The sequence below is a fragment of the Anas acuta genome, chromosome 7, assembly GCF_963932015.1.
Source record: "Anas acuta chromosome 7, bAnaAcu1.1, whole genome shotgun sequence".
In the NCBI taxonomy this organism is placed as follows: domain Eukaryota; kingdom Metazoa; phylum Chordata; class Aves; order Anseriformes; family Anatidae; genus Anas; species Anas acuta.
In genome coordinates this window covers 10,741,513-10,762,015 of record NC_088985.1, presented here as the reverse complement: position 1 = coordinate 10,762,015, position 20,503 = coordinate 10,741,513, and the positions used below count along the sequence as shown (strand labels likewise).

Sequence of the window (20,503 nt, the reverse complement as noted above, 5' to 3'; positions counted from 1 at the left end):
TCAAATATCTCTCCTCCAGAGATGTTTGCCAACTGATTAATAGTAGCTCATCATTACTCTCAAAAACCCATGAAAGAAGTCAGTGAGAATTCTTTTCAGTGACTGAATAACTAACTAACTTAGGACAGCTTCTTATTACAGCTGGACATATTTCATTTCTTCAGGTCTGACAGATTTGCAGAAAAGCCTCTGAGTAATCTCACCACCTCAATTGTGAAGAAAAACAAACAACAACAACAAAAACTGACATCTAATGCAATAGCATATATTTATCTGATAAGATTTACATCAACATGAAAAATGTTATAGTCTATAGAAAATCACAATGCTATAGTGAATTACACACGTTACTATAGTGAATCTTAATGCTGAACTAATTTATTTTTCAGGTCTTTTATCAGCAGGAAGGAGCTGCTGTCACAGAAGCTTCCATTTGCTGTGCAGCCTGTAGATAAGAAAGGTGCAGGTCTATGTCACTCAATCCACATGGGAGAAAAGCTTAAGCCAAACATACCTGTGCCATTTAGTTGTGCCCCATCAGCCCGCCTCCAGCTGAGCTCAGGAATGGGCACTCCTGTTGTCCCACATCGCAGCAGCACGGTGCTGCCCAGGATGGTCTTTACTTTGGCTACAGATGTATGTACAACAGGGCTTTGACACTTCCTTAGCTCGACTTGGCTGAAGAAGATTCCTGCAAGGCTGCGGGGGGTGAAGCATTTCAGCCTGGGCTCGATGAATGCTATGTTAGGAGACTGGAAATTTAGGAAATGAACCATTTCATACAGACTGCAGTCACACACCCAAGGATTGTCTTGCAAACCTGTCAAAAGAAACCAGAGCACTAAGTCACTCCAACAGCACTTTTTGTTTCTGTTTTTCAGCAGGACAAACCGCGATAGGCTCCTGGTGTGCCCCTTGCACAGCCTGCTTGTGGGAATGCAGGGAGGGTCATACAATAGCTCCCCGTTGCTGTTGGCCAAGGTTGATGCACCCCAGTAGCTGGTCAGTACGGGGTAGAAAATATGGCTTGTCAAGGTATCTCAAAATCTGGAGTCATGGGGATGGGTTCGTTTGGTTTGGTTCCCAGGAAGATACTACGCAATCTCTTCCTTACACAGTTTAGAAAATCCCTCTCACCAGGTATTTTTAAAGTATTAGCCAAATATAGTCAGGCCAAATGTCAGGCCTACAATAGGTGTATAGACACTTATTAGACAATACCTATATTAAGAATATACACATAGGAAGGGGTGGGTGTATTAAAGAACATACTCTTGTTTCAGAGTCTCACAATGTTTCTCTTTTTTGTGCTCTTTCAGTGTGTGCATATTGAACTCAAATTCTAAAATAAAAATAAACCTGTGAAGAATGGTACTGGAAAAGCGAGACTGGAGCTTGGAGCAATGCATATCCACAAAGAGAAGCTGCTGCATTCTGATTAAATCTGTGCGTCAACCTACTTACAAATATTTGCATTTGCCAGTCTCGTGGACAGTTTCTGGCCTCTAATGACTTTAGCTAGCAGCACTGGCACTAGGGATTTTAGACTGCCTGACGCCAGGTATGTGCTTGAAGCCTAAGACAGGAGCACAGTGTCCAGGCCTCCCTCCAAGGGGGCTTCACGCCCTCTTTTCTGCAGGCAGCCCAAGGACAGGGCTGGCAACTGCCTGCAAGTGAGGAGCACTGCTATCTATGTATCCCCTCGATTCCCAGCAAGCAGAAACATCTGCCCACACTACAGAGCCCACTTCTGCTGGCCCCTGGAGCAAAGCAGCAGTAGCCACACAAGCTCTGGCTTTTCAGAAAGACACAAGTTTTGACAAAAGCACAGTGGGTGCAGCACAAGGCTCCAAGAGCACTGAGACTCTGCTTGAATTTGCTAGTCAACAGAAACACTGGGTAGATAAAAACCCCTGACACCTCAAATAGTTTTAAAGATTCTGCTGACAAAAATCTCTTCCTGAGGCCATTGCACACCATCCTCCCCTGGCTTAGAAGGCAGTCTGAAAGTGGTGGGCCTTAGCAGGAGCACACTACTTATAAATGAATAAATTTACATATTAAGGGGATTAAAAAAAAAAAAAAAAAAAAAAGAATTAAAAAGAAGAGTTTGGCTTTGTTATTTTATGGCATTTTTGCTAGCTGTTTACTTCTGACTTCGTGCACTAGATAACAATTTACTCCAGATATTCTGGTGAAATAATTGTTTTAACTTTCTTTGCTGCCACTTTAGTTACTGTGCAGAACTCATCATGGATTAAATAATCAGGAGAGCCATCCATCACAACACTTTACATTATTAACTCTGAGATCTACTTTTCCTCTTTCATAGGCGGCTCACATGGGCAATTCTCACACACAAAACCTTGCAGTCTTGGCACAGACTATCAGCCAGCAAGCTACTGCTGAAACTGCTTTCTCTTGAAGCAGTCTACAAGCAGTCCCTGAAGAGGATTCACAATGATGCAATTTAGATGAAGGAAGGGACTAAGCTGACTCTTTATTATTCATGGATTTTTTTATGCCTCCATGAGAAACAGTCATAAGCAGATCAAAGTGGAAACAGGCAGCTGTGGCCTCCCAATCCAATCCTGCAAAGGACATGTGTTTCATATGGTCCCTGTGGGTGTCAGCTGGATGGGACCTAGGAGGTGCCATGTCTATACATTATCGTACAAAGCTTAGCATTAAACTCATTTGCCCACATGAAATTTTTAGGATTCTGGAACAGGCAACCTGTATGCAGCTGGCTGTGCAAACACTCAGGTTGGCCATGAACATCAAATCATGATCTGTGCTTCCTAACAAAATACTCTTGTCATCCATATTGAATGGAATAATGCTTTTACATGTAACTTGACTCTGAAAAATGAACAAAGAAAAGACTATGATCTAGGCAGTGTCTTGATATGCCACAGATGAAAATGGGCAATCTCAAACAGCCAGCTTTGGCTTAAAGATCTTGATACCACACCTGGCACAACAAAACGGGGAAACACCTGCTTCTTTCCTGACACTAGTCAAATCTTAAACAACATCTGTTCAGGACACTAAAAGATTATTTTTTTTAAGTCCTGTATCTCTTTCCACTGCAGTCTAGTTTTAAAAACTGCACCTCCCCGAAATCTATCCAGAGAACATGATCAGTGGGTACTTTTGGAATGAGAGAAAACGTTTCTGATGAGCTTATCAGCAAGTGCCTGAACTCAGATCCATAGTTGTAGAGGCAGTTCCTGCAGCTGCACACACCCCATGGATCATATGCAGTCAGTGGAACTGGGTCAGCTCATGGCAAATGAAGACAGCAGATGGCAACGACTCTGAACCATCATCATCAACCCGACATGGATTTGAAATAGCATACTATGGCTAAAAGGCTGAGCAGTAATCCCCTGAACTAGTAAATGTACTAAAAACCTCATCTGGGGATACTGCAACTCAGAGGATTCAAGGCAGTCGCCTGTATTACCCTCTGACACAAAAATGCACTATTGCCCTGGAGCCATACTTCTGAGGAGCCCAAAATTGCCACCAAAGAGTGGATTCTTGTTATTTTATACCTGTATTCGGAGGCAGCGCTACATTGGTGGTTTTGGGGAGACTTGGGTTTAATTCTGTGTGAAGAGAGAAAAGAGACTGGAAGGAAGCACACGCTAGGGCAAACTGGCAGTCCTGACCCAGATTTTATGCTCAGCAGTATTCCTTTTTAATTTGGACTTAATAAGCATCCATCTTTTTATTTAATGCTGCATAAAACTGATCAACTCCATACTAGCTGTTACTAGAAAACAGCACATGAATGATGTGGAGCTCTAATCACATTTGTATGCCTGCCAAAAAAAGGCAGTGTTGATAAATAAAAAGTCTTGACAAAGGGTCAGTGGTTTTGTGTTAGAAAGACTCAAGCCAGTAATAAAGTTTAGGGTGTAATAAAGTGACTTTGTTAATGTGTAAATGCATTTTCACACTTTATATAGAGCATTAAATTAGCAGTGTATATGCTGCAGTAACCACAGCAGGTAAAAACGCTATGGTAAGATGTGGAGCTCTTATCATTTTGCTTCCTGCAAAATCAGTCACTTACCTAAGATGATCTTGGAGTTATCGTTGGGGAAGTAAGGAACAGCCTGCAGGTTGGCCCAGGTAGAAATGAGAGCCTGAGGAAGAGTCATCAGTTTATTGCTAGACAGGTCCAGGTATGTAATATTCTTCACATAACGAGCAGCGTCTGGGGGTATTGAGGTAAGTTCATTGTTGTGTAAATCCAGAAGCCTTAGCTGTGGCATGTCAGCCAGGGTTTCCCAGGGGAATGATATTAAGTTATTCCCATCTAGCCTCAGCTCCTGCAAGCGACGGAGACCCTTGAAGGTGATCCTGCTGAGACTGGCCAGGGAGTTATAGGGCATCCAGAGGTACTCCAGGTTGTGGAGCCCATGGAAAGCCTCCCCCGGCACCCTGCGGATGGCTGTCTTTTCTATTCGAAGCTTGGACGTATCTACAGGGATGTTCACGGGGGTGAGAGTCATCTCTGGGTCATTACACAGCACTGTCCTGGTGGGGAAAGAAACACAGATGCATCTTTCTTGTATTTTGAGACATTTGTGAAAGTTTATTACAATACAAGACTTTATCTGCCTTTTTTTTTTCACAAGCTTTATTCTTGTAATTTCTTACTTGCTGCTGATCTCTAAGCCATCGCCACAAGTACATCAGCTTGCAGTAATTCATATGTACACACAGCTTTTGACTGCAGAGATTGCAGCACTCTCCTGGAGTGCTGTGAATCTGATTCTGGCCCATGTAGTGTTCCTGCTTTTTTCTCTTTCCGTTTTTCAAGGGTCCTTATGATAGACAGCAGTGTCAACAGTCATGCACAACAGAGGATGCTAATGTATCTTAAAATACAAGGATCCATAAATTGAACATTAAAAGACATATGAAAAGAAGCCTTCACTGGTGCATAAAGTACGGGATAGGAGGAAGTAACATAGTCTAAATACAGCATAGGATCTCTGCTCATGAAGCGAGGATAAGAAAGTCAACTCACTGGTAATATACTACAGCAAGTTCTGCTTTACTGTGAAACTGGGAGATTTGTAGGGATGGCAAGAGTCACTTCACTGCAAGCATGTACAGTTTATGAGACTGAAATCACAGAAAATTAACTCTTTGGAAAATACTATACTAAAAGCAAGACAGCTTCACGGGTCGTAATCATTCCTTCCCATTTCACATCTCTAGAATGTCCCTGAAAACCCCATTGCAGTCTTCAAAGAAAAAATTGTGACTTTGACTTTGCTAAGATATGGGATTGTGAATAACCATGAGAAATGAAAGGAGACAAAATAGGTGTCTCAGACTGCACTTTAATATGCCTACCAGCAAAAAGAGTAAGGCAAGTTCTTAACAAAACACAAAACCACCTCACAAAAGGTAATAGGTTAGACAGGCATGTCTCACTCCACATGCTAAACAAAATACTTCAAGAAATGTAATGTGATCAGTCAAGTACCATTTTCTTATCACACTGCTTGGCTGATAAATAGAATTTTACAAAGCTGCCAAAACCTGATTGGTTTTGGCTGAAAGTAATTATTCCTCTACTATCAGCAAAAATAAATAACATCCCAGAGTTAAATGGTATTTGAGCCACCAGTTAGAATTATTAATTTATAATCAAAATATCATTGTCATCCAGCACTTTTATTGTGGCATTAAATCCTGCCCAGCCTCAGCTGAAAGCTGAGATTTTGAGAAAGAAAAAAAGACATCCAATAAGAAAAAGCCAGAAATTTTCTTTCAGTAAAATATTGTGTAGGCATGACACGAAGTATTTGATATCAGAGCCACTGTCACAGTATAACGGTGTGCTCTGATGATTCTCAGTGTTCCCAAACTATGTCAGTGAGCACTAAACAATTAATCTATAGGATAATCTCCTTTTATCAGTGAGAAATAGGAATCTTAATTAACAAAAACAAAAAACAAACAAAACAAAAAAGTGACATTATGCTCCTTAAGGGACTAATGAGCATTTGTGTTGTTATGTATCTTACCAAAACACACTGTAGGTTTTTCCAGTCACTGAAAGGAAATTCCATAGGGAACTGTGACATTTACAGAGCAATAATAGTCTCTCCTGCTATCATACTCCCTTTTAACAATCGTAGACTATTTGCGTCTCTACCACGCTTCTTACTGGGAAAGTTTCTGGCATTGAATCTATAACACCATAAAAGAGATAAAAAAGCACATCCATTTCATAGGGATCCAAAATAAAGGGGACAGCCTTTCATTCCTGTACTGTTGTCTTGCCTAGAAAAAATATTTCTTCCAAAGGAGTTATCAAATACTCTGCCACAAAACCTTCTCTACTGTGAACCACACCTTATAAAAATGTAGCCTGTGTTTCATTAAGTCAGATCATTGCTTCATGATTACACTTCAGAAAGATTTTTTAATTACACTCCTCCAGTGAAATCTCTGTATAATGGCGCTGCATTCCAAGCAGGTGCCCTTCTGGTCTTATCTTTTTAACTGAAAGTTTCCGATCTGAGAACAGTCTTATTTTATTTTTATAACTATTATCTACCTTTTGTGTTCACTGTCATCTAGACTTGATCACTTTTCCTAAAATCTTCAACCAAAGGATTTTTAAGTAAATGGAAAGGATTGCAGTTGTTGGTACCCAATATAAACCAAATCTGGTTATACTTTAGAAACAGACCAGCAGAGCAGAATAAAGCCTTACCCAGCATATTCAACATACGGGCAAAAAAAATAAAACGTTGCTTAAATTTTATTTCTTTTTGCTGTTGCACCAGCAGTAATTATGTCGCTTCTGTTCTCACAGAGGAGATGCCCAAACGCTTTCTCTGAAATCAGCTTACTGCGTTTTCAGAAGCTAATCCTCTGCAAATAAAGCTAGAGCGCAAAGCAACTGGAAAAATAATGGACACGAAGTCTGGACACAATATTTTCTTCTCTAAGCATCCTTGCAGAGAAGAAATAAAACCCCCAACAGTCAGAAAGACAGCGGCAACCCCCTGGGGAGAATATTGGCATACCTGGCTTTCGTCCCCTCGCTGAGGCTGTGGAAGGCGCAGCTGCACTGTGATGGGCACGAGCCACCCGCCCGCGGCAGCCCTCCGAGCATTAAGCAGCAGAGCAAACTCACCGCGATCCACATGGCTACCTGTGCATGGGAAGGACACCTGGGCACTAGGCAATGTGCAGGGTTTCGCCTATGGTATCCATTGACTGCTCACATCTTGTTAACTCCCTTTCGTTTTCAGCCGCGCTGTGATCTTCCAGCCCTCGCTGAGTCCATCAGATAAAAAAGGATAGGCAGGGATTAAGGATGGGGACTTGAGTTATTTTCATGAAGGTGCTTATTGCTTCCTGGAACTGTACTGACAGCATTGCTTCCCTCAGGAAGCCCCATCAAACCACACTCCTCAGGAAATCTGTGGCTCTTGCTTGAGAAAAAAGCGAACATAGTTTTTGGGGACCTGCAGAAGTGGTAAGATAACTGCTATCTGACCAGGAATTAGGAATAATGTACTTCCCCACAGTGACTTTGGGAATATTTAAGAACAGTTTCTTGTGCTTATGGAATATAAGCCTCGCATAGAAGAATATTGAAAATATTCTGCAGTGATACTATTCAAAACTTTTATTTTATTTTAAAAAATCTGAGTTTGACCAAACAATTATTGAGCTGTTGGCAACGTGCCTGATGTTAATAAACAATGAATAACCCACATAATTCAGTTCCTATTAGGCCTGCAGGGCTGAGCACAGTGCTCTGACATGCTGACACAGCAACGCCTGGATGAGGGACCATTTTGGGGAATGCCACCCAATGCAGAGCCATGGCACAGCTTCTGGAATAGGAAGATAAACTCAGCACTATCTTAATGACAACCCAGGGTCTGGATATCAAACTACTTTGTCCTGATGGAGATGACCCATGTTTTCAGCAGTCTTCATCTGACTCCAAAAAACCCACTACGTGTGAGAAAAATGGAGCCTAAATATGCAAAAATGTAAAGCTTAAGAGGCTGCTATTTGAGGTAGGAACAGAATTCATCCTAGCAAGGACATCTCACGCTTACAAGGGCTATTATTTTCTGATGAGTGTGAACGTATGTAAATCACTCACACCACAAATGCACAACACTCCCTTAAAAGTAAAAACCTCTGGAGAAACTAATAGCTGATTACTTTCAACCGGATCAGATCACTACTCCCCCTCTTCCCAGTCAGACTGCATAACAGCTTTGGCAGAAAAACTGACCCCTATGTCAGGCACAAAACAGAAAGCACAGGTTAAAAACATAACAGAAGTGAGGAGTGATTAAATGGAGCTGAACAGCTAGCAATAAAGCACTAACCAGACACAGCTCTTTAGAGATGCTTTAGGAAAATGTTTCACTTATAGTTCTGGAGTGCAGGAAAGCCACAGTGCGCAGCGCCATTCCAGGGGAGAGCCCCAGATGCCTCATTCCAGCACAGAACAAGAGCAACTCGACCAAAATCCTGGACCCCATTAAATCAATAGGAGCTCTGCTATCAGATTCTCCCAAAGAAATGGGGGGGTGAGATCAAATGTAGCTGGCTAAGGCAGAAACCACCTGGCAACCCATTGGCCTTTCAGCACCAGCCACTTCCTGCTTTCCCTCCTCTTCTTCACCTAAGGTCAGAGGAGAAAGGGAAAGAAATTACAACCACAAAGATTTTCCCTAAAGATTAGGCTTTCTTGGATCTTAATTATAGTCAAATTGATCAGAAAAAGTGCCCATCACAGATTCTTCTGCCCTCCTAATATAGGTGACTATCTAAATTCAGATTTCCCAGGGCAAGAACTACAGCTCTGCACTTTTTCAAAAGTCTGGTTGTACATACAGCTGCCCTTCTGCAGAGATGCATGGAAGAATCAAATCGCATGAACTGCCAAAAAAACAGGGAGGAAATAGGAACAATCTATCTCAAAATACATTTTATAAGAAGGGAGGGAGGGAGGGAGGGAGGGAGGGAGGGAGGGAGGGAGGGAGAAATTTCAACTGGTAAAGCTTCCACCTGAGAGTGCTATGAGAGACAGATGTGTTTTGAAGATCTGCTGTGGGTGTTACTCCTCAAAACTCAAATCTCCTTGCCAACCACGCAGATCTCTGTGTAGATTTTTTCTAGTCTTCCTAACTTGCAGTCCCACGGAGGAAAAGTAAGGCATTCATGCAACCCAACCTTGTGCAGCCATCTGAGATCCCTAACTAGGCTGACTGGTCCTAGGTAGCTGTAAAGATGGTCAGGATCTTTCAGAGCAAGTGCAACATGGACAACCTGAGCTGCCTGTTGCCGAAGTTGGTCTCTGTTCCCACTGGAAACATAAAATTGAAAGAGCCCGGTTCTTTGGCTAAACTGGCTGCAGAAGGCTACGTGGTATAACTACCCTCAAGTCTCTGCCGCTTCCCCACCGCCACCTGCTCTCCTGCCTGGGCTAAGGATCCGCCTGTGCATGGAGGATAAACTAGCTGAGGTAGCTCCAGCTTGAGAGTTCACCTCCCACATGTCCTTTCCAACGCTGTTCCCTGTTGAAGACCTGTTGATTTGATTTTCCTTTCAAATACAGGAACAGAAGTTACCAGTCAGAAGTGCAGCAACCTGCACATACCTGTTCCAACGTACAAACTGCCCAAAAGTTAACGAGTATGTGAGTGTTACAGCAGCAGAATAAGGCATTGGTCCTAACAGAGATTGCTTACTATGATTTTTGTCGTATTGTTGTTATGCAGAATTCATCCCGTGTTTTTCATTAGAATGAAATTACACTGGCAATTTTTCAATAATTCTGGGTAATGAACTCTCAGAGTTTCAAGGTAATCTAGATGTGGTTTGGGGCTAAATATTAAACAGACATTTTATGGTGCCATAGTTTCACATAAGCTTGTTTCACAAGTAACTCCAATAATTAATTAAGGCTTGTAGAAATCATTTACTAAGAGGATGGCCCAAAAGATTATTTGTCTCCATACTATTTTCACATTCTACATTTATTGTTCTTCAAAGAGATATTCAAGTGTCCCATTATTTATTTCTGAAGAGATAGGAATGTGATGCAGTGCTGCTCTTTAAATACCCATAGTTGTTTTCTCATCAACTTCCATTAGGTCCCATTTCTAGATTTAATGATTTCTCAGTTCCCCTAATGTTCTCCAAGCTCAGACCAAGCTCATTGGTTTTTTTAGTGCACTCATTGGTCAGTGTGCCTTGCTGCCCAGGACTGCCTCAGCTCAATATTTGCAGCATTGACTGAAACATCTCTCTTCCCACTGAAGTTAAATTCTACTTGAAAAAGCAATACCACATAATTAACCTTCTGCCTCTAGTGTCTTCGATGCATCTGACAAAGTGGTTTCCCTCCACTGCAGCTCTGGAATAACAACCTTGTAGATAGTAACCAGTGACTGTATGGTTAAGATTTGATTTCATTAGCCTTAATTTTGCCTCACAAATGAAACACCTTAAATTACAACGAGATACTGGGAGCAGAAGTAAACTTAATTTATAATAAACAAGAGCAAGCAAGAAAGCATGCATTAGCAACTGCTAATGCCATGTACTTTGTCAAGAAAGCTGCTATTTAGGTAACACAACCGACTTGCCTCTGAACAAGAAAGAGAAAGACCTGGTGGTAGGCTGAAAGATTAGTAAAACAAGATAAATAAAAGTGATAATATTAGCATGTTTCTCTCACCTTGGAGTGTATGTGCAGGTATGTCACAGACATGTAGAAAAGGGAGAGAAGAGGACCAGTCAACTAACAACATAGTTCTGTTTTATCACACTTAAGGTCTTCCTCTCCATTTGCTACATTCCCCTATATTCCTTCACTGGCACATGACCACTATGCAAATGATGGGTTACACTTCAAGCCATGGATACAACCTCGTTAGCCTTGATCTGAGTGGTCAAGAGAGTAGGATGGGCCTCACCACAAGGAAACTACAGAAGTTAATCAGGTGAGGCGATGGCTGTTCACTTCCATGGACATGGTTATGCTCTCCAATTGACAGAAATAGTTGTCCTTGCTGCTACTTAGGAAGTAAAGAGTTTCCTCTCTGCTTCAAGCTAAAAATATGGTTTAGAAAAAAAAATGTTCTAAGAAGCAACAGATGTCATTCTGCAAAGGTTTAAGAATTTGTTTTGCATTCACCAGAGAATGGCCAGATCCCCTGCTTAAATTTGTGGTGTCAGTAAATTCAGAGCAAATGGGGTCAAAACCTACTGCCAGTAACAGTCAGAGAAGTTCAGCACATGGCAATCCTTCCTGTCTTTCAAAACTGTATGGGGTGTAATTTAGAGAATAGTTTTGGTTTTGTTCTTAGTAAAATTAATTACCTGATATTACAGTTTACACTTTTTCTCCCCATATAGATTTTCTGAAACCAGAAATGTTTTACCAGTTGATTTTGCTCAGGAGCTCAAGAGCAACACTCAAGTGACAAGCTCAGCATGCTCTACTGAGTTATTCTTTTTTAATATGGCCACTGGACAGAATTTATTTCTTTCCTCCATATACTCAGAGAAAGATAGCATAAAGCAAATAAAACAGCATATTTTATCATAAATGAAAGCCATAAAATACCTTATTATCATGATTTTGTCTGAAAGGTTTTATTAGCAGGCAACACAGGCCAGATGCTAAATCAATTTCATTAGGTAAATGCATCTCCAAGAAGCTTCTGGCAGGGCATATCTTGTAAAGTGGAAAATCCTCCCCACTGATGCAAGTCAAGAGCATGTTAATGCATTACGTCATTCTAAATTGGATCTTGCACTTAATGCCAATGAAGGCAGCTTCTCCAGACGTATAGGACTGAAGTCATTAATAGATCCCTAGGCTTGCTGAAGAAATAAAAGAAACCTAAACGGTTTCCAGCATTGGGCAATAAAAGTCTTCTGATGGTGTTTCTTTTGTGTATGTTTGCCTTGGGTGTTATGGCCAGTACAGAGCAGCAGAAGTGAGCACAGACCTCAAACCCAAGGGGGACATAAACATAGGGGGGGACCTCCCTCATGAAGGCAGCATTTGACCCGTTTCTGTCTGTGCAGAAGCCGCTTCACAAGGCCACATCGCAACCAGCAATGCTCAGTGAAGTGAACTCCAGCAGAAGATGGAGGGACTCACCAAGAAACCTTGCATCTCCCCTTCACTTTGCATCCCCCCTTCACTTTGGGCTCGCACACCTAGGTAGGTCTTGTCATGACATAGATTTACTGTGGTGGGTGCCCCCGTCCCTGTCACACACATTATCTCTGGGAACAGGAAATTGATTCCTTCAAGCCCTCAGTTGCCCGCAAGGCGAGCTTGGCCCTGTGTGGAGGAGGTGATACCTTAAGGGAGGAGAGGGCCAGCCGCCACAGCCATGGCTCTTCTACTCCTCTTCTCCAAAGGCTCCACAGGCACAGGCAAATGCTTCTTGCTTCAGGCATACAGGACCCCAGAGCAAAATTCTCAGGGACAAACTCTCTGTGAACTCATTCGCTGAGGGAGAACTCCAGATGAACTAAATATTTCTTTCTTAAAAGCCCTCTGCAAGGCTGTCTTCAAAGCTACTAGTCTGAGAGCTGATGAGAGAGTGAATGTATTGTCTTGTCCACTAGATGGAAGCTGGAAGATGTTTCCACCCACAAACAAACAGCCAGAAAGTATGTATAATTCTGTATCAGTAAAAGCTTTAGCTACTATAACACACACCCACCTACTGTCAAAAACAACAAACAGAAAAACACCAAATGTGACAACACAACTGAGTTGCACAGTGTGAATCTTTCTGGGGATAGCAGTGTTTCTGATTAGTTTGTTAAGCTCACAGGAAGACCTATGTGTCTCAAAATGAGCATACATGCTATAGGCATCTATTGGCTTTCTGCTATGCCAGCCTTCTTGACTTTACACCTAGCAGCAGGGGAGAGAGAAAAACAGGCAAAGAGAAGTATTGCAGCAAATTCTCCCTCCTGGAATTTATGGTTTACAAAGTGCTGACTCTTTCACATTTATACTGAAACAATGCCCGGGAGCTCCAGCGAGGTGTAGGCACTCTAAGACCAGTATCTGTACTTCTGGTGAAACACGTGACACCAAAATTAAGGAAAGAAAGATACAAACAAATCAAGTATATCATTGTCTGATTGCATGTATATATATAGATATATTTGTATGTATATATGCATACACACAAAAGTATAAACATCTAGACTTAAATCTTCTTTCTAGTTATCATGAACAGAAAAAGCAATAGAAATGCTCTATATAGAATAACCAAAACATAAACCTAGAATGGCATAAGTGTGATGTCTAGCAGCATTATTCTCCCTCACAAAAACCCTACTATTCCTCTTTGAGCTGCAGCAGCCACGTATCATTCCACATTAGTGTGTTTTGATGGCTGGACATACCATAATTGTATTTGACATATGTATCTAAAATAAGTAAATTTTTTTAGGTTTATGTTCCTGGTCCCTCTTCTTTAGCTTGTACATGCATTCCCTAAAATCCAGTAAGGTTCCTGAAGTTTAACAAAATCATCTAACTTTGGACTTCGTATCCTTAGCTGCATGACAGAGGGGGTCATGCAGTAATGTCGCTGACTGCAACAACCTTTTCTGATTTGGATCTTAATAGCATTAGTCTAAGCCCTGCAGAGTCACCTCTGCTTAGGAAACAGTGCCTGTTTTATTTTGCTTCCTCAGGCATGCAAAAAGAATTAAACTTCCTGCACTTTTTATCTGGCTTCTGAATGCAGATGGAGCATAATATGTTTTACACAGCAACCTTCTGCCCTCTTTCCAGTCTGATAAACACCAGCTTTCCTACCCTGATTTACCTGCCTACAGTCTCGAGATTTCACAGGCCAAGTACATGCCCTTGTGGCAGTTCTGGTAAATTTCTTGGAAGCTGCAAGTTGAGTCTTCCACACAAGGACCAAGAAAAATAGAAGAGAAAACAAAAAAAGGAAGAAGAAAACAGAAGAAGGGAAAAAAGGTAGGAGGAAAGGGAAAATAAAAGCTTCTGCCCTGGAGTATTTTATTTTCTTCACATTATTTCTCTCAGAGCAATAAGCTCCACTCAGTCTACTCAATGATGCAAGGTATTTATATATACGCATTTGGTGGGATCGTAACAGGAGAATTTCTCATGTAATTACAGTACAGTACAGATCATTCTTGGACTAAATACTTCATTATATACATTTTTTTTTCAAATACAATCATTTAACTACTTACTACAGCTGTATGAAATAAGAGTGGGAGTCTTTGGATAATAACAGCAGAAAATGAGAGCATGCCCCAGGTAGTGCCTCACTCCCACAACTGTCCCACTGACCCACAGGGGGAGGTACCAGCTCAGAAGGAAAAACACCGCACTTTGGTCTTTCTGATTTCTGTTATGACCCATCCTTCATTTGTTTAAACCCTTGACAATATACAACTGGCCTAATTGTGCTGACCTATCCTTACCAAAACAAGACTGAGAAAGAAAGCTCAGAGATGAGGAAAGCCTACAATGATCAGGAGCTTCCTCTAAGCATTGACTTTCTCAGCCTGACACCAATCACAGATGCAGTACTATTAAATCTGTGCAGATCTGTCTTCAGAAAAAAACTCATTTTACTCTCAAGGATCTTTGCTTGGGCAATTGTCCCTACAGTTGCACTCAGACCAGAAGAAACATGGGGAAGGCTGATGCTCCAAGGACAACAGCAGAAGGTAGTAGTAGTGTGTCAGACTGCAGAAAATACACGATGAGATGAAATTTTAGTTAGGGCTTTCCCTAAGAAATTCGCACAAGAGTGAAGGTACGTGCAAGGTCTTTGAAAGGACCCTGTCCTCCGGGGGCAGTTTAATCATCTGTAATAATGGACATTAAGCTTTTATACCAATATATAGGGGAAAAGATACAAAGTGCCTCTTCCGGTCTTCTTGGTGGTTTACTCCTCAGAGCCTGTATGTTAATATCAACAATTCCAGGCAATTCTACACTATTAAGTAAACACATCCATTAAAGTATTAAAATCAACATTTATGTTTGCTTTAATGCCTTATATAAAGTGTTTGGCAGGTTATTTCATTCTGCTGGAGGCATATAAGCAAAACAATTTGTTCCCATTCTCTCTTGCTCCAACTTGATAGATTACCTGTAAGACACCTATGTTTTTTTTTTTTTTATTTCTCCTGTCTGAAAAGTAATTTCCCAATCAAGGTTTCCTCTTCATGGAGAGATTCAGCCTACTAAAGATTCAGTTCAGGAATTGATTGTCTTTTCCCATAAAAAGATGGAGTAAAAAATCAGGAGTAAAGCAACCAAAAGCTGAATACGAGGGCCTGGAACTATCATTCTGAAATGGCACATTTCAACCAAAAAACAATTCAGCAATGTTCTCACATTAGAGATGACAACAAGAGCACAAATGATCCTGTAAAGGCTATGTCCTCATCATGATTAATGCAGTTTTGTGAGATAATGTAATGTAGTTTTTACATGTCTTGTTCCACTCTATTATAAAAGAGAACTCAACTTGAAGAAATTGCTTATTGGACTGAGCTCAAAGGATTGGATAACAGAAAGTAAAACAATCAGGCAATCTTTTTTTTTTTTTTTATAACATTTATTTTAGGGAAATGTAGTAGAAAACAAGTGTGGTTTACAAATAATTCTATTGATCATCCCTAATGTGCACTAAAAAGTGCACTTAGATAACACAAAAGGCCTTGATACATCCATCATATTTGGTCAGGTTTCTGTAGGAACCTCCAGGAGAAGAAAGAAGCCTAAAGAAGACAGAAGCTGGCAATGACTGAAGTTAACCTCAGGCTTCAAAAGAAGTGGAAAGCCCCAAATCTCTTATGGTTTGGTACAAATGATTGGACTTCTCCTTAAAATAACCTCCTGAAAAGTAGGCACCGATCTGAACCAGCCCTTGGGCCCTCTCAACAGTTAGTGAAGAGGAAGATGTGTCTCCAGAGCACATCTTGTCCTGCCCTGAGACTGGTGATGCTGGGAGCTGCCCATTGCCTTTGGTAACAGTAGAGGAAGCCTAGTTTAGACTAGATGATATGCAGATTCCTCTTTTTTTTTTTTTCTTATGTGGAAGAATTCAGATATGATGAATCCCTCTCATTGTAAAAAGGTCTTATAGAGAAGTCAAGGAAAGCTGTGCAGAATTCAGGCTTAATCTGGGAGAGAATCACAGAATTGTAGGGGTTGGAAGGGACCTCAAGAGATCATCAGGTCCAACTCCCCCCCCCCCCCCCCCCCCCCCCCCCCGCCAAAGCATGTTCCCTAGAAGAATTTAGAAGAATTAGCAGAAATTCTTGGGACATCCCTACAGAGACACGCTGGTAGAAGACTGATAACACAGGCAAGATATACAAGACCACAGTGACAGGAAAAATGAGGTGGTTTTGCCATACATGGCCTAGAAATCCACTTACATACCTGGTCAGTAGCATAAACTCATTGAGGAATGATCCAGACAGATCGTTGTTTTTCCTTTACAAGAGCAACAGTATGCAGGAGGAGAGCTGGTGTGCAAATCCTCTCAATACAACTAAAGCCCTTCTTGAAAGCCGAATTTCTTCTGAGAACTGGGCAGTGATCTTTGAGCTATAATTCCTGAAAGAGTTATTATTCTGCATGCTGCGGGAAGGCCTGAGATCTGCAGGGCAAGCTTAAAAGACGGTGTTAGGTATATCCTATACTGTGTAGGACTGCTTCCTCCTTCAAAGCCCTGAAGTTTGCCACTATTCGGCATGCAGCGATAGTGTATTTCATTATATTGTGAATATGCATATGACCCTAAAATTAGCACACTAACTGAAAACAAAATATATCATTTCTTGGTGCCTAAAATGCGTTTTGAAAGATGGCCAACAGATCAAGGCAACAATTACATATATTTGGTAAGGATCATGATTGTTGTATCCAGCAAAGATTCATAAAGATAGGATGTGATTAACATTTTTGTAACATTATTTTCTAGCCTAAGTGAATACATACATGTATGTTTATCAAATATGTATTCAATTTGCTATGAATTAAGCTACCCATCTCTAGAGAGACAACACAAACCGCAGGAAAGAACGGTGATGCTTTGCAACTCTTCACCAAGGGTGGAAAGGCCTTGCAGAGGGATCTGGATAGGTTGGAGAGCTGGGCGATCGCCAACCGCATGAAGTTCAATAAGAGCAAGTGCCGGGTCCTGCACCTGCGACGGGGAAACCCTGGCTGCACGTACAGACTGGGCGATGAGACGCTGGAGAGCAGCCTAGAAGAGAGGGATCTGGGGGTCGTGGTAGACAACAAGTTGAATATGAGCCGGCAGTGTGCCCTGGCAGCCAGGAGGGCCAACCGTGTCCTGGGGTGCATCAAGCACGGCATCGCTAGTAGGTCAAGGGAGGTGATTGTCCCGCTCTACTCTGCGCTGGTGCGGCCTCACCTCGAGTACTGTGTGCAGTTCTGGGCACCACAGTATAAAAAGGACATGAAACTGTTGGAGAGTGTCCAGAGGAGGGCTACGAAGATGGTGAAAGGCCTGGAGGGGAAGACGTACGAGGAACGGCTGAGGGCACTGGGCCTGTTCAGCCTGGAGAAGAGGAGGCTAAGGGGAGACCTCATCGCAGTCTACAACTTCCTCGTAAGGGGGTGTCGAGAGGCAGGAGACCTTTTCTCCATTAACACCAGTGACAGGACCCGCGGGAATGGAGTTAAGCTGAGGCAGGGGAAGTTTAGGCTTGACATCAGGAGGGGGTTCTTCACAGAGAGAGTGGTTGCACACTGGAACAGGCTCCCCAGGGAAGTGGTCACTGCACCGAGCCTGACTGAATTTAAGAAGAGATTGGACCGTGCACTTAGTCACATGGTCTGAACTTGGGTAGACCTGTGCGGTGTCAAGAGTTGGACTTGATGATCCTTAAGGGTCCCTTCCAACTCAGGATATTCTATGATTCTATGATTCTATGAACTTTCATCCTTCTAATGCCTGAAGTGCAGCAGCGTGCAGGCTCCAGCCACAGCCTGGTCCCAAGAATGGTGCAGAGACCAGGCCATGGCATGGTGCGGTGCACCACATCGCACCACCCAGGGAGCATTGCACCCTTGACATAAGGGAGCTGTATGTTCTTGAATGGATCTTGTCTCAGCACCATGCTGGCTTTCCCCACCGACCCTGGCGCTGCCACAAGCATGGCCACTGTCTCCTGCCTCCACCCCAAGCCTCCTTGGTCATCCCCAGGCTTTCATCACCGCTTCTTTCTCCAAACTGTGCTGCCAAGAAAATTAGATTCTGGGGCATGTTTGTGGGACTGTGTTTGGGAAAAAGGTTGGTACATTGCTGCAGGCAAAGGGCTAACACCTGTAAGCAAACTGCTCTGTGGGCTTATCCCCTGCATCATGCCTCCTGTGGCCAGCACCAAGTGCCTATTTACAGTCTGGGATGTATTCCCAGTCACTGCTTCCAGATCAAAACAAATGTGCAGCAGTTCAACTAGAAGGTCTCCAGACAGCATCCTTTCTGGTTTCCTTCACTTGCTGAGGAGTATTTCCAGTGAGAACCAAGGTTACCCACAACTCTGTGATGCTGAACTGGAGCCCCGTGTGGTGATACTCCGAGCCTGCTTATGCTGAAATGATATATTTATTTAAAATGTGTTTTTCAATATAAGAAGTCAAAGATGATTTGGGTAAACCTGAATCAGAAGAAAGGATTAGGAAGGCAAAGGAATAATAATATGTCAATTTAGTGAAGTTCTTGCTGTGAATATAAAAAAGTATGTCAGTAATCTGCATTGATTGCTTGGAGAAAATTCAGAGTGCATGAGTGCTGTTTTATCTTTGCACTGCACCTTTTTTGTTGTGCTTGTACCAATGCATATTTTACAAAGATTAATATGCTCCTACCAAATCCATAGAGTCTTATGAAATCCATAGGGACATCTGGCAAGAATACATCAGATCTGTTTCTATGTGTTCCTTGCAAAGAGATTAGTAACTAGTGAATTATTCTTAAATGAGAAGGTATAATGAAATGGATGTTTTATTGATGGAGAGAGGAGATTGCTGGGAATTCAAAATGTGAGGCTGTAAGATAACATCGAATTGAATGAAAGACCTTTCCCTGGATTTTGAAACAGCAAGTAGCTATTGAAACAGTGCATAAAATAGAAAGGGATCGTTAAACAACTTCATAATTTAAGGAGCTAATAAATGCCTTTGATAAACCTCATATCTTTTGCATGCTTTCACTGACTTTACTGGAATACATGATGTGAGGTCGTGTCTTACATAAGAAAGAGGGAAAGGAAGTGAATACAGCTTTGTTTAATTCTACTAAACTTATTACATTATTCCCCATTTTCACCTCCTCTTTGCTTGAAGAGAACTGTTTATCGCTAACTGAACTTAGCAGCCATACATCACCCCATACTATCCCAGTGAACTATTAGAAAGGCAGCTTAACTCAACATCAAAATGGCTATTGAGGGTCCGATGCATAAGATTCCTATTTATACCAATTGCACCTGAGTCAGATGCTGAACCACCGCTGGAAAGCTTGCCTGTGACTGATTTGCACTATCTGATTCATCACTGATGAAGTGAACAAAGTTAGTTGTGGAGAATATTTAAGGCACTTAAAGAAAAGCAGCCAACATGTTCACAATACTCACTCTAATAAAGGCCTGCTAAATGCAGAGGGGTTCAGGTAGGAACCTACTTTACTGGAGAAAATAATTTTGTCATGAGCAACAATATACCACAGACTTGAATACACAGCACACAAAGTACCAGCAGCATATCACATTTGCTTGGCAGAGAGGGTGAGGTACAGTGGCAAGCAACCGAAAGCACCTGACAGCCCTCATGAAGGCAGTTCAAACAACACCCGTGTCCTTTATCCCTAGTCTGGAAGAGCTGTGCAGCTTTATGTTGACAACCATTATAATGAGCCATCTATTTTCAAAACCATCACACTAAAAAGATTTACAGCACATTCACAAGATCTAGCACTAATTTTTTGCAAGAATGCACAATGGATCACTATTAAAAACACGGGCTTAAATCAGTCATTTGCCATGCTAGGAAGCAGGGCTGTCACCTTCTTTTTCATCAAGACATGTAGGTGAGTGAAAGACAAACATAACGATGGATTTATGTGGTGCAATGCAATTTTACTCTATTTAAGCCAAACATCTGAATAGCCTAACAAATATCTTGCCCTCCTGAATGCTACTTCAAAATCCAAGAGCATATCCATCAAGGCAATTACGTCCACCAAAAATAGCTGTACGTTGAATAACAGAGATCACAAAACACAGCAAAATGGTTTCATAACCGTCTTGAAGCTCTGATTGCTTCAGATTTTTTGCAGGAAAACTGCAAAAAAATCACTGTACCACTGGCTTCAGCCAAGACCCCTGATTGTAAGCGCACCTCCACTGTGTA

The 20,503-nt window shown here is 41.8% G+C and overlaps 1 protein-coding gene across 2 annotated transcripts in view; it reads right to left on the bottom strand.

Annotated features, from left to right (window-relative positions):
• Window positions 1-20,503, bottom strand: part of LRIT1 (leucine rich repeat, Ig-like and transmembrane domains 1) — a 54,869-nt gene that overhangs the window by 7,694 nt on the left and 26,672 nt on the right. The window contains exons 1-3 of one of the 2 annotated variants that reach the window (XM_068689080.1): window positions 7,068-7,273; window positions 4,085-4,551; window positions 515-820 (exon numbers count right to left, since the gene is read on the bottom strand). In XM_068689080.1, coding sequence (XP_068545181.1) covers window positions 515-820; window positions 4,085-4,551; window positions 7,068-7,189 — 895 coding nt within the window. In that variant the 5' untranslated portion in view covers window positions 7,190-7,273. Of the gene's footprint in view, window positions 1-514; window positions 821-4,084; window positions 4,552-7,067; window positions 7,274-20,503 lie in introns of those variants that run through there. The other variant, XM_068689079.1, reaches the window with a different exon arrangement.